The sequence below is a fragment of the Kogia breviceps genome, chromosome 6, assembly GCF_026419965.1.
Source record: "Kogia breviceps isolate mKogBre1 chromosome 6, mKogBre1 haplotype 1, whole genome shotgun sequence".
Taxonomy (NCBI): Eukaryota; Metazoa; Chordata; class Mammalia; order Artiodactyla; family Physeteridae; genus Kogia; species Kogia breviceps.
The window spans coordinates 9,525,009-9,544,548 of NC_081315.1; the positions used below are offsets into that span (position 1 = coordinate 9,525,009).

The 19,540-nt window shown below is 36.7% G+C and overlaps 1 protein-coding gene across 6 annotated transcripts in view; it reads right to left on the reverse strand.

Moving 5' to 3' along the window:
• Window positions 1-19,540, reverse strand: part of SNCA (synuclein alpha) — a 135,668-nt gene that overhangs the window by 101,844 nt on the left and 14,284 nt on the right. For all 6 annotated transcript variants that reach the window (XM_059067358.2, XM_067035504.1, XM_067035506.1 and 3 more), the window contains exon 4: window positions 10,458-10,600. In XM_059067358.2, the coding sequence (XP_058923341.1) occupies window positions 10,458-10,600 (143 nt within the window). The remainder of the gene's footprint in view (window positions 1-10,457; window positions 10,601-19,540) is intronic.

The window sequence follows — 19,540 nt, forward strand, 5'->3', positions numbered from 1 at the left end:
ACTACTCTCCACGGGTTTTGCATCAAAAAAGCAATAGAAAAGATGCAACTATATCCCTAACACAACATGTTAGGGCTCTAGATTTTCTTTAGTTTAAAAGAGATTTTTAACTTTGTTTACTCCAGTGTTTCCCAAAATTGTTTCTTTCTTTTTTTATTTATTTTTTATTTTATTTTTTATTTTTTTGCGTTACCCGGGCCTCTCACTGTTGTGGCCTCTCCCGTTGCGGAGCACAGGCTCCGGATGCGCAGGCTCAGCGGCCATGGCTCACGGGCCTAGTCGCTCCGTGGCATGTGGTATCTTCCCGGACCGGGGCACGAACCCGTGTCCCCTGCATCGGCAGGCGGACTCTCAACCACTGCGCCACCAGGGAAGCCCTATAATTGTTTCTTTCTAATTGTAACATGTATGCAATAATCAGTGGAACCGTACTGGGGAAATCGAACACAAAATAATAGTAGTATGACTATTTTATTTAGTAGACTGTTCAGTGAATGGTTTTTCCCTTTTTTGTGTTTACAATTTACTTGTTAAATATCATCAAAATATAAACAAATATAGAAGAGACCTTCTATAATCAATATCTAACACAACTTAGAGAAAATGTAGGCTCCTCTTAGCAAAATGTTATAACTACAATGCATTGCAGTTGGTTGTTTATCTTTTGTCTGCCATACCTCATCTCTTTCACACTCTGACTCTGTGCAGTGACTGGCCAGTTACAGATGAGTAGTTTTGATTTAGAAAGGTTAAATGAGTTGCCAGAAGTCTGTCAATGCAAAATTGAACAAACTGGCCTAAAATTCAAGACATTAAACACAGACTCAAAACATTTTGAACTCATTTAATCCAACACTGTTATTTCACAGAGGAGAAAATCCATGCTTAGAGGGGTAAAATGGCATCATCCGAAGAGACAAGACTGACTCCATGTTCCCTGATTTAAAGCACATGCTCTCTGCACTAAGCCATGCTTCTCCTATAGCTGACCAAATCCAATGGTGTGGGTAAACCAGGAACTAAGTACAAAGATAGAGGCCAGCTGGCTATCATGGTGGATGAAACAACAGATAGAGAGCAGCTTTACTCAGAACACTTGTGATCTGCGTCAAACGCAAATGTTTGCTTCCCTTTGCAGGAAGAATACCATGGAAGAAGGATTGCTACTATAAGCAGTTATTAGTATTTAGTGGAGATTATTATTTTTAAAGGTGCCTATTTTACATATGTTGCAATGTTAGAGATTAAAGGTGAAGTATTTTTAATGACATTATATGCTTTGTGTGATGATTATATTAAGCCCCAAATTCAGGGACATAAGTAGGAAGCATGTGCCTCCTCCATTTCTGCTACAGATAGTATATAATACACAATCCACTGAGTAAAAACTGGGGCCTCAAGGCAAAGCTGTATGTACCAGAGAACCCATGTGGCAAGAAATAGTACAGTGTATAATGAAAGGGCAATTTTCTGCTTTTTTGAGGATCCCCAACAATCAAATAGGATGAAATGTGTATATGTGTTAATTGGAGATGATTTGCTAATATGGCTTCTCAGACTTACATCATCCCCTTGTAAGCACAGACAGTTAAATTCTATGTGATTTTCTTAAATTATAAATTCACATTATTCTTCACAATCCCCAAAGCTGCAACTGAATTCATTCTTATGATTTGAGTTCCAAATACATTCATCATACTATGTAGTTGTGAAGAACACACAAGAAAAATAAGATAGCTTCCACCTCTAATCAGGAAGATAAAATATATATTCTTTCTATTTTTTTTGTTCATTCGATTGTTTATTTACTCAACAAACATAATTTCTGTCTCAGTGTTCTTCGTATTAATGTACACTATAGCTTTAATAAGAATTAAATAATACTTTTCTTAATACATCTGTTTAGTGATACCAGAATTACCTGGTAAAGAGGAATATTTAAATTGTAATATATACAAATGTTTGGTAAAGTTTTTTTATAAAAGACTTACCTCATATTTGAGTTGACAAACTACTCATTTTCCCCTCATAGAAGAACAATTAGATTGATAAGATGAATCGCACAACTCTAGTTCCCATAATTACGTATTCGCATGCACAATCGGCATCTCATTTATCTTATTTCTGTTCCTCTAAAATTCAAGTAAACATTTTGTTCTAGATTTGTGTATATTTTGAATATTTTGAGAACCTAGGACCTCTTTTTCTATTGTCTCTTGATAAAGCAAACACCACCATCAAACAGCTCCCTGAAAATGAGAAAACTAAAAGCCTTTCTTTCAAGGGACAAAAAAATCAAATTATTCTTGCTTTTTAGGAACACACAAGTTGATCATCACTGAAGTGTGGAATAAGATTACTGTGTATCATAATAAATAAACACACCTTATTTCTTTATTCCTGCCACTTAAAATTATTGTTACTAATGTTGTTTTTCATTGAATTACAAGGTGGAAATATGGCTCAGAAGGTAATAGAGCTTTTAAAAAAACACCTAAATTTGAAATCATCTGACACATAATAGTATCTGATTAATGAAACACTATCAAAAATATCATGTCATCTTTGCATGTGAAGGGACGGTAGCAATACACGTTAGCCACAAGCGCAATGACAATGAGTTCATAAAAGTATGGGTATTGCTCTCACACTGCATTCAGCAAAATTGCAATCCATGTTAAGCATTTATGAAGGAATAAACCAATCGCACAAATATGATTTAAAGCTATTTGTTGGTGTGCCTTGGAGCAGTTCTATCATACCCTTCTTATAATATATTTCTCTAACAAACAAAACTATCATCACAATTGGTTTTCTGAAGACTGAAATTGGATCTGTACTCATGTATGTATTGCAGGGTTGTAATGCTTACACATTATTGTTTTATGACAATTTTTAAACTTATTGTTCATTGTTGTATTACACAATGCTTACACTGGTCCTAGGATTCAGGTGGAAAAGTGTTTCATATTTTAGCTGTGTCTAAACAGCTAAAATATTGTAGCTCTTATCTCTGTGTGGGGTAATTTCACTGTCTACCGACAGAAACAAATTTAAAGATAATATTTACTGAGAGGATAAGTCTCTCTCATTTCTAACAGAAAGCATTTTTTTCCCTATAATGGATATATACTTGTTACAAATACATGTTCTCAAAGACCATAGATTCTCCTTCTTCCCGGGGGTAAATACATCGGTCGCCCACCTGGATTGCACATTTCCTGAAGGCAGGAGCCATCCACGTGTTATCGCCTTTTCCCCATGGTGCCCAGCTGGGCATCAGCACATACAAAGTACCCATTCAATGACTGAATGCTATTGAATTTTAATGAAAATTTAACTGTAAGCCTATGTCCCTTACAATCTTATATATAATTATAGGGTGCTTTCCTACTTACAACCTTACAAGATTAAGGTTCAGTAAGAATCATGATTCATCCATCCTGAACCCAGTGAAATATTATTAGATACACAGAAATCCCATCATAATAGACGAGTTTCTTAGTGGAGACAGTTTACGTAACACTAGTAGACTTTCATACGAGTATAGAATATTGACTTTTATACCACATTGCAAACTATTACTGATCATATTCATTTTGAAACAAATCAATTAGGTCAATTAGTTTTGTTCTTTATTTACCACATTATGCTTTCATCTAAGATTACAATGATATTAGCCGTATACACTGCTTCCACCACAAACACAAATCAGGCAGAGCACTGTGCCTCAGAAGTTTTAGTTTAGGTTTAAATACAACTAACAGTCATGTTGGCTATGTTCTAAGGTCAAGCACAAGGCAAGACTCAAACTTCTAATTATTTGAGAAAATACATTGTATCAATCATTAATAAATATTAAAGGAAAAAGTTTACTGTAAATTAAAATACTTCACTAATGTTGACATCTCTTATTACCTTCTTATAAACAATATTAAAATCACGTCTGTGATATGTGTATGCTTCTTCAAAGAAATCTGAAAGGTTACTTGTGACCTTTGGCTTATTTGTGAAATCAGCATCAAATGAGCTAGCTGATGCCAACATTTATCATCTGATTAATCATTTAATTAGAAAGTCTGTAACACTCAAGTGTTTAAAAATAAATTTGCATCAAGCTAAACCCAATAGCTCTGGTAAGTCAAAGGAAATAAGGACACTTAAATGTTATAGATCACAATGTCAAATCTGAAATTTTTCATTTCTGCTTTGTTTTAGTAACCTAGCACACATTTGGTGAGCTATCCTCTTACAAATTAAGGCAGGATTACAGATTATGCATGCTTCTATACATTTGACATCAATATTTTCTGGGTAACTGTGCTGGGGATATTAAAAATTGTTTATAATATGATATAATTTTTCCAAAATGGCACTGTTTAGGAACTTTATTATGATTCTGAAGAAAAAAATAAACAGATGAAACCTGAATATTTCAAGTATCTGAGGCCATAAATATTTCAAGCTTATTTCTTCCAAAAAACCTATTCATCTCCATGTAGATAGGGCGGTGCCTAAATGGGATGTGATAATGAAGTTGACTGCTGTACTATTTGTCAGGCAGTGGCTTCATAGCTTATTCAGAGCTTTCACTCTCTACATGTGCAGAAAATTACAAAAATATAAACCTCAGGGACACTGAGGATCCAACTGTTCTAGGGCATTCCAGATAGCATTAAAGAGATGCTCATGTATTCGGTAAGGATTTATTTGAGCAGCAAACACATGCAGAGCACTATTGAGGGGTTGGAATGGAGCAAATGCTGTAGTGAACCGCTGCATATTGTAAACACAGACGCACTACATAATAACTCTTACTCAAGTGCCCTTCCTTTATAATATTCTTGGTACAAGAAGATCATTTGTTCTCAATAGAAGTGGGAAACATAAATTTTATTTATATAACATCACTGTTTGTTTGAACTTAAAACTTGAATACCTCTGCCAATGCATTTGTAGCTTGTTTCTATTGTGCTAATCAGGTGAATGAGCTTCAGGAAATGAATTGTATGGCTGGTAACCTTTTGTGTGTACATAGGTAAAAATAGAGATCAGTAGACGTATTATTCTGATGTATTAAATAAAGAAGGTAATAATACTTGATTACAAAAAATTCTTAAAATTCGGGACATCCTATTTGTCCTTTAATCTAGTATCTTATAATTAGAAATTATTACTAAGGGTGGCTTCATTCATATGATCAAATTCTCAAAAACACTTAGGTATCTGTGGTCATACCTCTCATCAAAAAGAGATGACTACACCAGAACAAGCATTCCCGAAGAGATGAATTTAGCAAATAGAGAAAAATAAAAATGAGTACTAGAGCCCTTGGTTTAAAAAAAACACAAGAAAACGAAGGGAGGAAGGGAGGGCAGGAGGGAGGGAGGGAGGGAGGAAGGAAAGAAGATTTGTCCCCTCATCAATCTAAGAATGATGGGCCAAATACCCTCAAAGGGCATATGCGGGCTGAACACCAATGCAGCCAATCCTTTTGCAGTGTTCCTGATATTCAAAGGGAGAAACCAACGACCAAGAGAATGGCACAGCCACTAATCCACTTCAACAAGCTAACACCTGGCAGCCCTGCTTATCACATTCCTCTTCCACCAAGCCCTGTGAAATGCGCCACTGAATCTCCTTGATATTACTTCCTGTGTAGTCTTTGAATTAATCCATTTCTTTCCTCTTCCCTCACCAACACCTTGGTATTCACAATCATCTCCTCTTTCTATCATAGCCCACTAACTGGTCCCTGGTTTCCTCTCTTTCCTCTTTTTAATCTGTTTCCCACCCTACAGGCAGAGACATCATTTCCACAGGCAAATTCATAACCTGACATCCAGATTAAGTGTTTAAAATGCTTTACTAGGTTCCTTTAGTTTTAGAACAACGAACAATGTTTTTATCATGGCCAACTGTGACGTGGCCCGGCTACATCCTCATTTTCTCTGGTCCCAGCTGTCCTCTTTGATTTGCCATGCTCCCCTCCTACCACATTAGATTTCCTCTTGCTGATGCTTTTACCTGGAATGCTTTTCCTCTAACTCTCACTTCTGAAAATTGCTAGTCATTTTTTGGATCTCAGTTCAAACATCGCTTCCCCAAGGAAGCCTTTGTATTGCCCTCCCCCTCCCCCTTACCCCGCAGTAGCTGGGTCAAGTCTCTAGTTAGATATTCTTGGCATTCTGCACTCCATTGCAGTTATCACAGTTTATAGCTACACGCTTATTGTGTGGTGATTAGATGATTACTACTGATTTCTGTCACTACACTATAAGCACAATGAAGAGAAAAACTGTATGGTTTTCTTATCATTTTAACCTCAATATCTAGCAAAGTTTCTGGCACACAGTGAGCAAGCATCATTTCTTCAATGAATAATGAGTGTCAAAATGGGGGTCATTAACAAGTGGTTAAAGCAACAATAAAGTGCTTATTTCCATTCACCAGCATCACTTTGATAAGAGTTTGAAGGATTAAATTATTTCAAATTTCATAACGAACAAATTCAACAATTTTGTTTAAATTCGGGAATTTTTGGCATCCCGTAGATGTGGCCAAAATGAAAGTTTAGTAGCATCTTCCTTGAATTGTTACAGAAACTCAGAACTTTATTGCTAAATTGGGATTTAACAATTTTCTAGTATATCCCTCATTATACAAGAAAAAGTCTTATGAGATCTTCAAAAGGTCATTCAGCCTGTTCTTGACAGAGCAGGGATGAGAATCAGCCATTTAAACTCCCAGTTCAATTTTTTTTTGCTACAACTATGCTGTAATTTCTAGGTTTATGGCTTTATTTTCATATTAGAAATTTGTAAGACCCTACAAGTACCCATAAGAGAAATATCTCCAAATGGTTAATTTTGTCACATCACTTAGATTTCTGCTTTAAAAAACATTAAAATAAAGAGCAATATTTTTAGAAAGGTAAAAAGCAAGCCCAATTTTGTAAGAAATGGAACAGTTTTGTGCCTTATTTGCAATGCACATTGTACGCCTTCAATGAGGGTGAGATGCAGACAGCACATGCTTCCCTGGGTTCTTAATATTCTGAAGTAAAGAATTTTCCCAGTTAAACCTGGTTGTCCAAATTTCATTTATGAAAAGCCAAAAGGAAGGTAAATTTTGAGGAAGGGGTTGGAGAAATGACATTAATAGATGGAAAAGCACTGCTGGTATCCAGTCTATTACAATTGGCTACGTGACCCTGGACCGCTTACTTCCCCTCTGTAAATTTCCTCATTTGTACGATCAGGAAACTGATCTAAATCACGGGCTCTGTCTGTTGATGGACTTCCATGATCCCACTAAGCCCTTTGGTGTATGTATGTGAGTGTACATTTTTCTGGGAAGAGGGTCCATAGTTTCTATTATGTTGGCAAGGATCTGGGACACAAAACACATTAACTGCCTTTATGCTAAAATCTGAGGGTCCCTCTGAACTTTGAAAATGGAATAAAGCTATACATAGAATTATAATTTCAGATGGAAATAGGAATTAGTATAATTATTAGTATGAGTAATAAAATAGTTTGAAAAGCATAGTCTGTACAAAGAAATACTACTATCATCAACCATACATTCAAGTATTAGCTGAAGAACTTCACTGGAAGCCCAGTCCAGATTTTCCAGAAGTAACATCAATTGTTCCAGACAATGTAACTACACGTGATAAAATCTCAATATGTCACAGGTTTTCAGTCCTTCCTTTTTATTGATGTTTTAATGATCCATCAAGATAGGCCTGCTAACATAGGATTACATGGAGTGGAAACAATCCAGAGTAGTCTGTCAGCAAATAAAGATACTTTCTTATAGTTTTCAGGATATCTATTCCAAAACATTTGGATGATAACTTTTGGATGGTTGAAGAGCCATGGTTGCTACAGTACACACATATTTACTAAAGACACAGAAATAAAGTCACTCTGCTTATCACTGATTTCCTTCCTTCTTTTCCTTCTTAATGTAATAAATATTCCTTAATTGTCTCCTATGTGTCAGGGCACTCTTCTAGACACTTGTGAAATATCAGTGAACAAACTAATATCTTCTACTTTCGTGGTGCTCACATTTCAGAACGGGAGAAATAAAATAAGCAATATGCATAAAAATAAGTTAGCTATTATTTTTTAAAGTGATAAATGTTTTGGCCAAAAAAAAAAAAAAAAAAGAAAGAGTAGGGAAATTAGGAATACCAGATACCAGAGATGAGAATGGTTCCAATTTTAAATAGGTCAGACTAGGCCTCACTGAGAAGGTGTTGATGAGTGAAAACCTGAGGAGATGAGGGAGTGAGACAAATGTATCATCTTGGGGAAGAGCTTTCCAGACAGTGGGAAGAGTCAAGGCAAGGGTATGCTTGATGTGTTCAAGGAAAAGCAAGAAGGCACTATGGCAGGGAAAAAGCAAAACTCATTCTGCTGCTAATCATGCTACTGACAATGGTTTAATCTCCAAAATATATAAAGAGCTCACACAACTCAACAACAACAACAACAAAACAAACAACCCATTCAAAAAATGGAGAGAAGACCTTAATAGTCATTTCTCCAAAGAAGATCTATGGCCAGTAGGCACATGAAAAGATGCTCTACATCACTGATTAGTAGGGAAATGCAAATCAAAACTATAATGAGGTATCACCTCACACAGCCAGAATGGCCATCATTAAAAAGTCTACAAATAATAAATGCTGGAGAGGGTGTGGAGAAAAGGGAACCCTCCTACACTGTTGGTGGGAATGTAAGTTGGTGCAGCCACTATGGAAAACAGTGTGGAGGTTCCTCAGAAAACTAAAAATAGAATGACCATATGATCCGGCAATTCCACTCCTGGGCATATACCCAGATAAAATTATAATTCAAAAATATTACATGCACCCCTATGTTCATAACAGCACTCTTCACCATAGCCAAAACATGGAAACAACCTAAATGTCCATCAACAGATGAATGGATAAAGAAGATGTGGTACCTATATACAATGGAATATTACTCTGTCATAACAAAGAACGAAATAATGCCATTTGCAGCAACATGGATGTAACTAGACATTATCATACTAAGTGAAGTAAGTCAGAAAGAGAAAGACAAATACCATATGATATCACTTATATGTGGAATCTAAAATATGGCACGAATGAACCCATCTACAAAACAGAAACAGACTCACAGACATAGAGAACAGACTTGTGGTTGCCAAGGGAGAGGTGGGGAGGGATGCACTAGAAGTCTGGGGTTGGTAAGTGAAAACTATCGCATTAAGAATGGAGAAACAACAAGGTTCTACTGTATAGCACAGGGAACTATATCCAATCTCTTGGGATAAACCACAATGGAAAAGAGGATTAAAAAAGAATGTATTTATGGATATAACTGAATCACTTTGCTGTACAGCAGAGATTGCCACAGCACTGTAAATCAACTACACTTCAGTTAAAAAAAGAATCATTCGGGGCTTCCCTGCTGGCGCAGTGGTTGAGAATCTGCCTGCCAATGCAGGGGACACAGGTTTGAGCCCTGGTCTAGGAGGATCCCACATGCCGCGGAGCAACTAGGCCCGTGAGCCACAACTACTGAGCCTCCACGTCCGGAGCCTGTGCTCCGCAACGGGAGAGGCCGCGATAGTGAGAGGCCCGCGCACCGCGATGAAGAGTGGGCCCCGCTTGCCACAACTAGAGAAAGCCCTCACACAGAAACGAAGACGCAACACAGCCAAAATAAATAAATAAATAATTTTTTTTTAAAAAAAAGAATCATTCTGCTGCTGTGGTCAGGAAATTTGTAAAATTTCATCTTCCAGTTGACACTTCATTTTCTATTGCTTACTTGTTTAAAATGAAAGTCATAATAACTCTTGAATAATCTTCCTAGAGCCTCATATTTGTCAAGAAAGGCAAAGTCAGAATTCTTCTGAGAACTAAAAAACCACCCCAAAACAATGATCTCTGGTTGGTAATGTAGTTTAAGTCTCTCAGTTTCCACAGACATATATTTGGCAATGAACTATTATGTAATAAGCAAATCTGGCCTTTAATAAGAGATGATGTCACTATAAAGAAATCAAGTAAAAGATCTTCATTTTTGAACACTTAGAGATTGCACACAAAGCATTTGCTGTACTCCAACAAAGAGAAATTCCAAGATTCATAGCTAACATAAAAGCACCCATTCTTTCTGAATGTCACTGTTCTTTTGGGCGTTTGTTAAACTGTCCATTTCATTAACTTTTTTCCAGAAAATAAAACAATCATGATTATTGTACAGTTTTCATGGCATTTATCTGGGTGAATACCTCCAAAAAGAATACACATATAAAGGTAGTACTTTTTTATGAGGTCAGTCAGCCCTCCCACAAGTAAGCATCCTACTTCTGCCTAGTGCCTTGCCTGAAAACTCACTGTGATCCACGAGCTTACATATAAAACAAAAAAATGTACACAGCCATACCTTGCCCAACTGATCCTTTTTGCCAAAGCCAGTGGCAGCTGCAATGCTACCTGCTCCTTCCACCGTCTTCTGTGCTACCGCAGTCACCCCTGTCACCACTGCCTCTCCAACATTCGTCACTTGCTCTTTGGTCTTCTCAGCCACTGGAAGAAATCAAGAATGACAGATTAAGGGATGACGGACTGATCGCCACTTAAAATAATTTCATTGCCACTAGACATCAACTTCTAAAGGCCTATATTTGCACACGTAGATAACTAAAGAGTAAGAAGAAATAAAAGCTACCGAGATTTCTAAGTGAGCGTGGCTTAGCCAAACATATGAATAGAATCTTTACTAAGATAGTCTGTTGTAATCATGCAGATATTAAGAAGTGTTTCAAGCTTAATGATCACAAATTTAGAACCATAAGCAGTTTCAGTTTGGTTTACTTTTTATTAAGGAAAGTTTACAGAAAGCAATGCTCACAGGGGCAGTTGTATCAAACTTAGCATGAAATTTATTTCTTTATTTCCATTTCAATGCCAATTCTTTGATCTCACTCAGCATGTTTGTTTCATCACACCTTCCGGGTCACAGAACACATATGTGCTCTCACACGTTACCATCAGAAATAAACAACAGAGTAAGGGAAGATTATGAAGGAACTTTGATCCTTTTATGAAACATCAGATAGTTGAAACAGCAGGCGTTTTAGTGATGAGACTGATTTTCAACCATTTTAATGGGAACAACAGAGCTAGACATAAAGTATGAAAATGAAATGGTTTGTTGAGCACACTTAGAATTTCTTTTCATTAATAAAATATAATATGGTGATTCAGTAGGTTTATAAAAATAAGTTAAAATTTTAAGAGGGTATAAACAGTTTGGGATTAGACTTCGAAGAGATTTAATGTCACATCAAAAATTCTCTAAGACTATCTGATATAACTGTTGATTTAATCTTTCTATATTACCTCCATACAAATATCAAATAAAGGAAGTTGCAATTTAAAAGTTTGTTTCAGGGCTTCCCTGGTGGCGCAGTGGTTGAGAATCCGCCTGCCGATGCAGGGGACACGGGTTCGTGCCCCGGTCCGGGAAGATCCCACATGCCGCGGAGCGGCTGGGCCCGTGAGCCATGGCCGCTGAGCCTGCGCGTCCGGAGCCTGTGCTCCGCAACGGGAGAGGCCACAACAGTGAGAGGCCCGCGCACCACACACACAAAAAATAATAATAAAAAAATAAAATAAAAAAATAAAAGTTTGTTTCAATTAAATGAAGAGTTTTATGAAAAAGAGGTAAAAGATGAGATTCTGCACTGCGAACAATTTCAAGGTCAATAGAGAAACAAAACAACCCTTCACCTAAGCTTTATAACATTTATACTCATAAAGCCTGGGTCTTGCATTCTGACTTATATCTTTGTAACGTCTGCCTTCTTTTCTGAGGAATCCGATGAGTTGCACTATGTTAGCTGTTAAGTGTTATGTGCTAGTCACATGATTATTGCACAGATTTCGTGTCACCAGTTGGGAGGGGCCAGTGACTTAACAGTAATCGTGTGGACAAAACAAATGGGTTTTGAAAACACTATGTAGGTCAAGGAAGCTGAAGAGGTCTGTAAGGACAGAGTCTCACCCCTCAGTCTAGGCCATGTGGGGAAGCAGAAGTGACCTTAGAGTCTAAAACCAGGAAGAGTTCACAACAGGTGCTATGGATGATGCCTGCTAACTAGTCATGGCTATTCTCAATGCAAAGCTCAGTTTAAATGCCGGTGAAAAGCTATTCTCAATGCAAAGTTCAGTTTAAATGCCGGTGAAAAGCTGTACTGGAAATCTCATGTTTTTAAACATTTACAGAATGTTGATGCTTTAAAAATAGTGAATTATGGGCTTTAAGTTTTCATTTTTTTCTTTTCTAAGAACATGAATAGAAAATTTTACTTGAAAATGAACATTTCTTGTTACCAAATCTCAAAGACAAATATAAATTTTGATCTTTTTACAGATTCATTTTTCTGCCAGCCACAAAAGTTTATTTTTATAATTCTAGATTTACATACATATATACTTTTTTAATACACATAAACTGAACAGTAAAATGCACTTTGTACTTCATTATAATTTTATTAGATTTTATCACTGTAAGGATTAGTAAATTAGTTACATTACAAAATGGCAGAGTCTACATATAGCAATGATAGACACATTTTAAAAGATTTCTGTAGGACTTGATTTATCTTAGTGGATTATTCACTGACCTCGAACTCCTTTGTTAAAACCCACCTCAAATGTCAACCTCCACGTTAAAAACCTCTCCTTGTTCCTCCTCCTGTGATCCCATAAAATTTTAGTTATATCTTTACTACTGAACTGTTGTTTTGCACCATAATTGTTCCTTGCTCAGTATGTCTCTCCACCTCCAGCATGCACATACGTGCGTGCGGGTACACACACCCACGAACCCCAAAACCCATGTTTATATTTTGTCATTCTGGAGAAGACTCAAAAATTCTGACTTTGTCAACACTTATCCTTGCAGCGTTATCTCCACAGCCTCCATTAGATGGTAGTATTAGTTGTATTCTTTAATTTTTACCACAAGCGCTGAACCTTGAAATGTGCTTATCTGACTTCTCAACCACATGGATTCTCCTTCAACTATTAAAATGGAAAGCTGTTACCCTACATAGGCTCCCTTCATACAGCATAATCTACAACTGTCTGATATCCATTTCTTATAAAAATCACACTTCATAACATCCCATTTACAGAGGGTCCCTAGAGGGCAGTATATATATATATATATATATATCTTGGATTGCAACAGAGCAAACGTAAGCTGAATACTTGTTTTTTTTAATTTGATGATTAACTTAATTTTTTAACATCTTTTTGGAGTATAATTGCTTTACAATGGTGTGTTACTTTCTGCTGCATAACAAAGTGAATCAGCTATACATATACATATACCCCCATATCTCCTCCCTCTTGCGACTCCCTCCCTCCCACCCTCCCTATTCCACTACTCTAGGTAGTCACAAAGCACAGAGCTGATCTCCCTGTGCTATGCGGCTGCTTCCCACTAGCTATCTATTTTACAATTGCTAGTGTATATATGTCAATGCTACTCTCTCACTTCGTCCTAGCTTACCCTTCTTGCTCCCTGTGTCCTCAAGTCCATTCTCGAGGTCGGCATCTTTATTTCTGTCCTGCTCCTAGGTTCTTCAGAACCATTTATTCTTTTGAGATTCCATATATATGTGTTAGCATACGGTATTTGTTTTTCTCTTTCTGACTTACTTCACTCTGTATGACAGACTCTAGGTCCATCTACCTCACTACAAATAACTCAATTCTGTTTCTTTTATGGCTGAGTAAATATTCCATTGTATATATGTGCCACATCTTCTTTATCCATTCATCTGTCGATGGACACTTAGATTGCTTCCATGTCCTGGCTATTGTAAATAGAGCTGCAATGAACATTGTGGTACATGACTCTTTTTGAATTATGGTTTTCTCAGGGTATATGCCCATTAGTGGGATTGCTGGGTCGTATGGTAGTTCTATTTGTAGTTTTTAAATGAAACTCCATACTGTTCTCCATAGTGGTTATATCAATTTACATTCCCACCAACAGAGCAAGAGGGTTCCCTCTTCTCCACACGCTCTCCAGCATTTATTGTTTCTAGACTTTTTGATGATGGACATTCTGACCGGTGTGAGATGATATCCCATTGTAGTTTTGATTTGCATTTCTCTAATGATTAGTGATGTTGAGCATCCTTTCATGTGTTTGTTGGCAATCTGTATATCTTCTTTGGAGAAATGTCTATTTATATCTTCTGCCCGTTTTTGGATTTGGTTGTTTTTTTGATATTGAGCTGCATGAGCTGCTTGTAAATTTTGGAGATTAATCCTTTGTCAGTTGCTTCATTTGCAAATATTTTCTCCCATTAAGACGGCTGTCTTTTTGTCTTGTTTATGGTTTCCTTTGCTGTGCAAAAGCTTTTAAGTTTCATTAGGTCCCATTTTGGGTTTTGTTTTATTTTCATTTCTCTAGGAGTTGGGTCACAAAGGATCTTGCTGTGATTTATGTCATAGAGTGTTCTGCCTATGTTTTCCCCTAAGAATTTTATAGTGTCTGGCCTTACGTTTAGGTCTTTAATCCATTTTGAGTTTATTTTTGTGTATGGTGTTACGGAGTGTTGTAATTTCCTTCTTTTACATGCAGCTGTCCAGTTTTCCCAGCACCACTTATTGAAGAAGCTGTCTTTTCTCCATTGTATATTCTTGCCTCCTTTATCAAGAATATGGTGACCATATGTGCGTGAGTTTATCTCTGGGTTTTCTATCTTGTTCCATTGATCTATATTTCTTTTTTTTTGTACCAGTACCATACTGTCTTGATTACTGTAGCTTTGTAATATAGTCAGAAGTCCAGGAGCCTGATTCCTCCAGCTCCGTTTTTCTTTCTCAAGATTGTTTTGGCTATTCAGGGTCTTTTGTGTTTCCATACAAATTGTGAAATTTTTTGTTCTAGTTCTGTGAAAAATACCATTGGTAGTTTGATAGGGATTGCATTGAATCTGTAGATTGCTTTGGGTAGTAGAGTCATTTTCACATGTTGATTCTTCCAATCCAAGAACATGGTATATGTCTCCATCTGTTTGAATCATTAATTTCTTTCATCAGTGTCTTATAGTTTTCTGCATACAGGCCTTTTGTCTCCTTAGATAGGTTTAATCCTAGGTATTTCGTTCTTTTTGTTGCAATGGTAAATGGGAGTGTTTTCTTAATTTCACTTACAGATTTTTCATCATTAGTGTATAGGAATGCAAGAGATTTCTGTGCATTAATTTTGTTTCCAGCTACTTTATCAAATTCATTGGTTAGCCCTAGTAGTTTTCTGGTGGCATCTTTAGGATTCTCTATGTATAGTATCATGTCATCTGCAAACAGTGACAGTTTTACTTCTTCTTTTCCAATTTGGATTCCTTTTATTTCTTTTTCTTCTCTGATTGTTGTGGCTAAACCTTCCAAAACTGTGTTTAATAAAAGTGGTGAGAGTGAGCAACCTTGTCTTGTTCCTGATCTTAGTGGAAACAGTTTCAGTTTTTCACCATTGAAAACGATGTTGGCTGTGGGTTTGTCATATATGCCCTTTATTATGCTGAGGTAAGTTCCCTCTATGCCTACTTTGTGGAAAGTTTTATCATAAATGGGTGTGGAATTTTGTCAAAAGCTTTTTCTTCATCTATTGAAGTTATCATATGGTTTTTCTCCTTCAATTTGTTAATATGGTTATCACATTGACTGTTTTGTGTATATTGAAGAATCCTTGCATTCCTGGGATAAACCCCACTTGATCATGGTGTATGATCCTTCTAATGTGCTGTTGGATTCTGTTTGCTAGTATTTTGTTGAGGATTTTTGCATCTGTGTTCATCAGTGATATTGGCCTGTAGTTTTCTTTTTTTGTGATATCTTTGCCTGGTTTTGGTATCCAGGTGACGGTGGCCTTGTAGAATGAGTTTGGCAGTGTTCCTCCCTCTGCTATATTTTGGAAGAGTTTGAGATGGATAGATGTTAGCTCTTCTCTAAATATTTGACAGAATTTGCCTGTGAAACCATCTGGTCCTGGGCTTTTGTTTGTTGGAAGATTTTTAATCACAGTCTCTGTTTCATTGCTTGTGATTAGTCTGCTTATATTTTCTATTTCTTCCTGGTTCAGTCTCAGAAGATTGTGCTTTTCTAAGAATTTGTCCATTTCTTCCAGGTTGTCCATTTTATTGGCATATAGTTGCTTGTAGTAATCTCTCATGATCCTTTGTGTTTCTGCAGTGTCAGCTGTTACTTCTCCTTTTTCATTTCTAATTCTACTGATTTGAGTTTTCTCCCGTTTTTTCTTGATGAGCCTGGCTAATGGTTTATCAATTTCGTTTATCTTCTGAAAGAACCAGCTTTTAGATTTGTCGATCTTTGCTATCATGTCTTTCATTTCTTTTTCATTTATTTCTGATCGATCTTTATGATGTCTTTCCTTCTGCTAACTTGGGGGGTTTTTTTTGTTCTTCTTTCTCTAATTGCTTTAGATGTAAGGTTAGGTTGTTTAATTGAGATGTTTCTTGTTTCTTGAGGTAGGACTGCATCTGCTGCATCCCATAGGTTTTGGGTCATTGTGTTTTCATTGTCATTTGTTTCTAGGTATTTTTTTATTTCCTCTTTGACTTCTGCAGTGGTCTTTTGGTTATTTATAGCATATTGTTTAGCCTCCATGTGTTTGTATTTTTTATAGTTTTTTTTCCTGTAATTGCTATCTAGTCACATAGCGTTGTGGTCAGAAAAGATACTTGATAGGATTTCAATTTTCTTAAATTTACCAAGGTTTGATTTGTGAGCCAAGATATAATCTATCTTGGAGAATGTTCCATGAGTGCTTGAGGAGAAACTGTATTCTGCTGGTTTTGGATGGAATGTCCTATAAATATCAATTAAATCCATCTTGTTTAATGTGTCATTTAAAGCTTGTGTTTCCTTATTTCTTTTCATTTGGATCTGTCCACTGGTGAGAGTGGGGTGTGAAAGTCCCGGACTATGATTGTGTTACTGTCGATTTCCCCTTCTATGGCTGTTAGCATTTGCCTTATGTATTGAGGTGCTCCTATGTTGGGTCCATAAATATTTACAATTGTTATATCTTCTTCTTGTATTGATCCCTTGATCATTATGTAGTGTCCTTCTTGGTCTCTTGTAATAGTTTTTATTTTAAAGTCTATTTTGTCTGATGTAAGAATTGCTACTCCAGCTTTCTTTTGATTTTGCATGGGATATCTTTTTCCATCCCCTCACTTTCAGTCTGTATGTGTCCCTAGGTCTGAAGTGGGTCTCCTGTAGACAGTATATGTACGGGTCTTGTTTTTGTATCCATTCAGCCAATCTATGTCTTTTGGTGGGAGCATTTAATCCATTTACATGTAAGGTAGTTTTCAATATGTATGTTCCTATTACCATTTTCTTATCGTTTTGGGTTCCTTATTGTAGGTCTTTTCCTTCTCTTGTATTTCCCACCTAGAGAAGTTCCTTTAGCATTTGTTATAAAGCTGGTTTGGTGGTGAATTCTCTTAGCTTTTCCTTGTCCATAAAATTTTAATTTTCCATCGAATCTGAATGAGCCTTGCTGGATAATCTTGGTTGTAGGTTTTTCCCTTTCATCACTTAAATATGTTCTGCCACTCCCTTCTGGCTTGCAGAGTTTCTGCTGAAAGATCAGCTGTTAACTTTATGGGGATTCCCTTGTATGTTATTTGTTGCTTTTCCTTTGCTGCTTTTTATATTTTTTCTTTGCACTTAATTTTTGATAGTTTGATTAATATGTGTCTTGCCATGTTTCTCCTTGGATTTATCCTATATGGGACTCTTTGCACTTCCTCGACTTGATTGACTATTTGCTTTCCTATATTAGGGAAGTTTTCAACTATAATCTCTTCAAATATTTTCTCAGTCCCTTTCTTTTTCTCTTCTTCTTCTAGGACCTCTGTAGTTCGAATGTTGGTGTGTTTAATGTTGTCCCAGAGGTCTCTGAGACTGTCTTCAATTCTTTTCATTCCTTTTTCTCTATTCTGCACTGCAGTAGTTATTTCTACTATTTTATCCTCCAGGTCACTTATCTGTTCTTCTGCCACAGTTATTCTGGTATTGATTCTTTGTAGAAAATATTTTATTTCATTTATTGTGTTGTTCATCATTGTTTGGTCTTTAGTTCATCTAAGCCCTCGTTAAACATTTCTTTTATTTTCTCCATTCTATTTCCAAGATTTTGGATCATCTTTACTATCATTACTCTGAATTCTTTTTCAGGCAGACTGCCTACTACCTCTGCATTTATTTGGTCTGGTGTGTTTTTACTTTGCTCCTTCATCTGCTGCGTATTTCTCTGTCTTCTCATTTTGCTTAACTTACTGTGTTTGGGGTCTCCTTTTCACAAGCTGCAGGTTCATAGTTCCCTTTGTTTTTGGTGTCTGCCCCCAGTGGGTAAGATTGGTTCAGTGGCTATGTAGGCTTCCTGGTGGAGGGGACCGGTGCCTGTCTTCCAGTGGGTTAGGCTGGATCTTGTCTTTCTGCCGGGTAGGACTGCGTCTGATGGTGTGTTTTAGCGTGTCTGTGAACTTATTATGATTTTAGGCAGCCTCTCTGCTAATGGGTGGGGTTGTGTTCCTGTCTTGCTAGTTGTTTTGCATGGGGTGACCAGCACTGGAGCTTGCTGGTCACTGAATGGAGCTGGGTCTTAGCATTGAGATGGAGATCTCTGGGAAAGCTCTCGCCAATTGATATTACATGGGGCCAGGAGGTCTCTGTTAGACCAATGTCCTGAACTCAGCTCTCCCACCTCAGAGGCTCAGGCCTGACACCAGGCCGGAGCAACAAGACCCTGTCAGCTACACGGCTCAGAGGAAAAGGGAGGAAAAATAAGTAAATAAATAAATTAAATAAAATATAAAATAATATTATTAAAATTTAAGAAAAAGTAAAAAAGAGAGCAACCATACCAATAAACAAATCCACCAATGATAACAAGCGCTAAAATTATACTAAGATAAACATAAAAATCAAAAACTACTCAGTAGCATACAGCAAACCCCAAGTCTACATTTGCTCCCAAAGTCCACAGCCTCGATTTTGGGAATCCTAACCACACGGCTACCAGGGAACTCCTTGTTTTAATTTTATACCCTAATTTTTTATCAAAAATATGTATTAAATCATCATATAAATACTTTTCTCCACTAGCTGCAAAAATGTAGCTCAAGATAGATCCACTATCAAGTGATAGTAAGTAACGCCTAGATAATATATACTATTTGCCTTCAGTATTCTATGTATTTATATATATTCATTCACTGAATTCTTTTACAGATGAGGAAACTGAATCACATAGAGGTTATGAATCTTGCAGAAAAATCACACAGCTAGTAAGGGGTAAGCAGAAATTCGAACTAAAGAGGTCTTGCTCCAGTGTTTATGGCCTTAACCACAATACTGTATTAATATTCCCATTTGATTTTCCCAATTTCTATTTTATAATTTATCAATAGG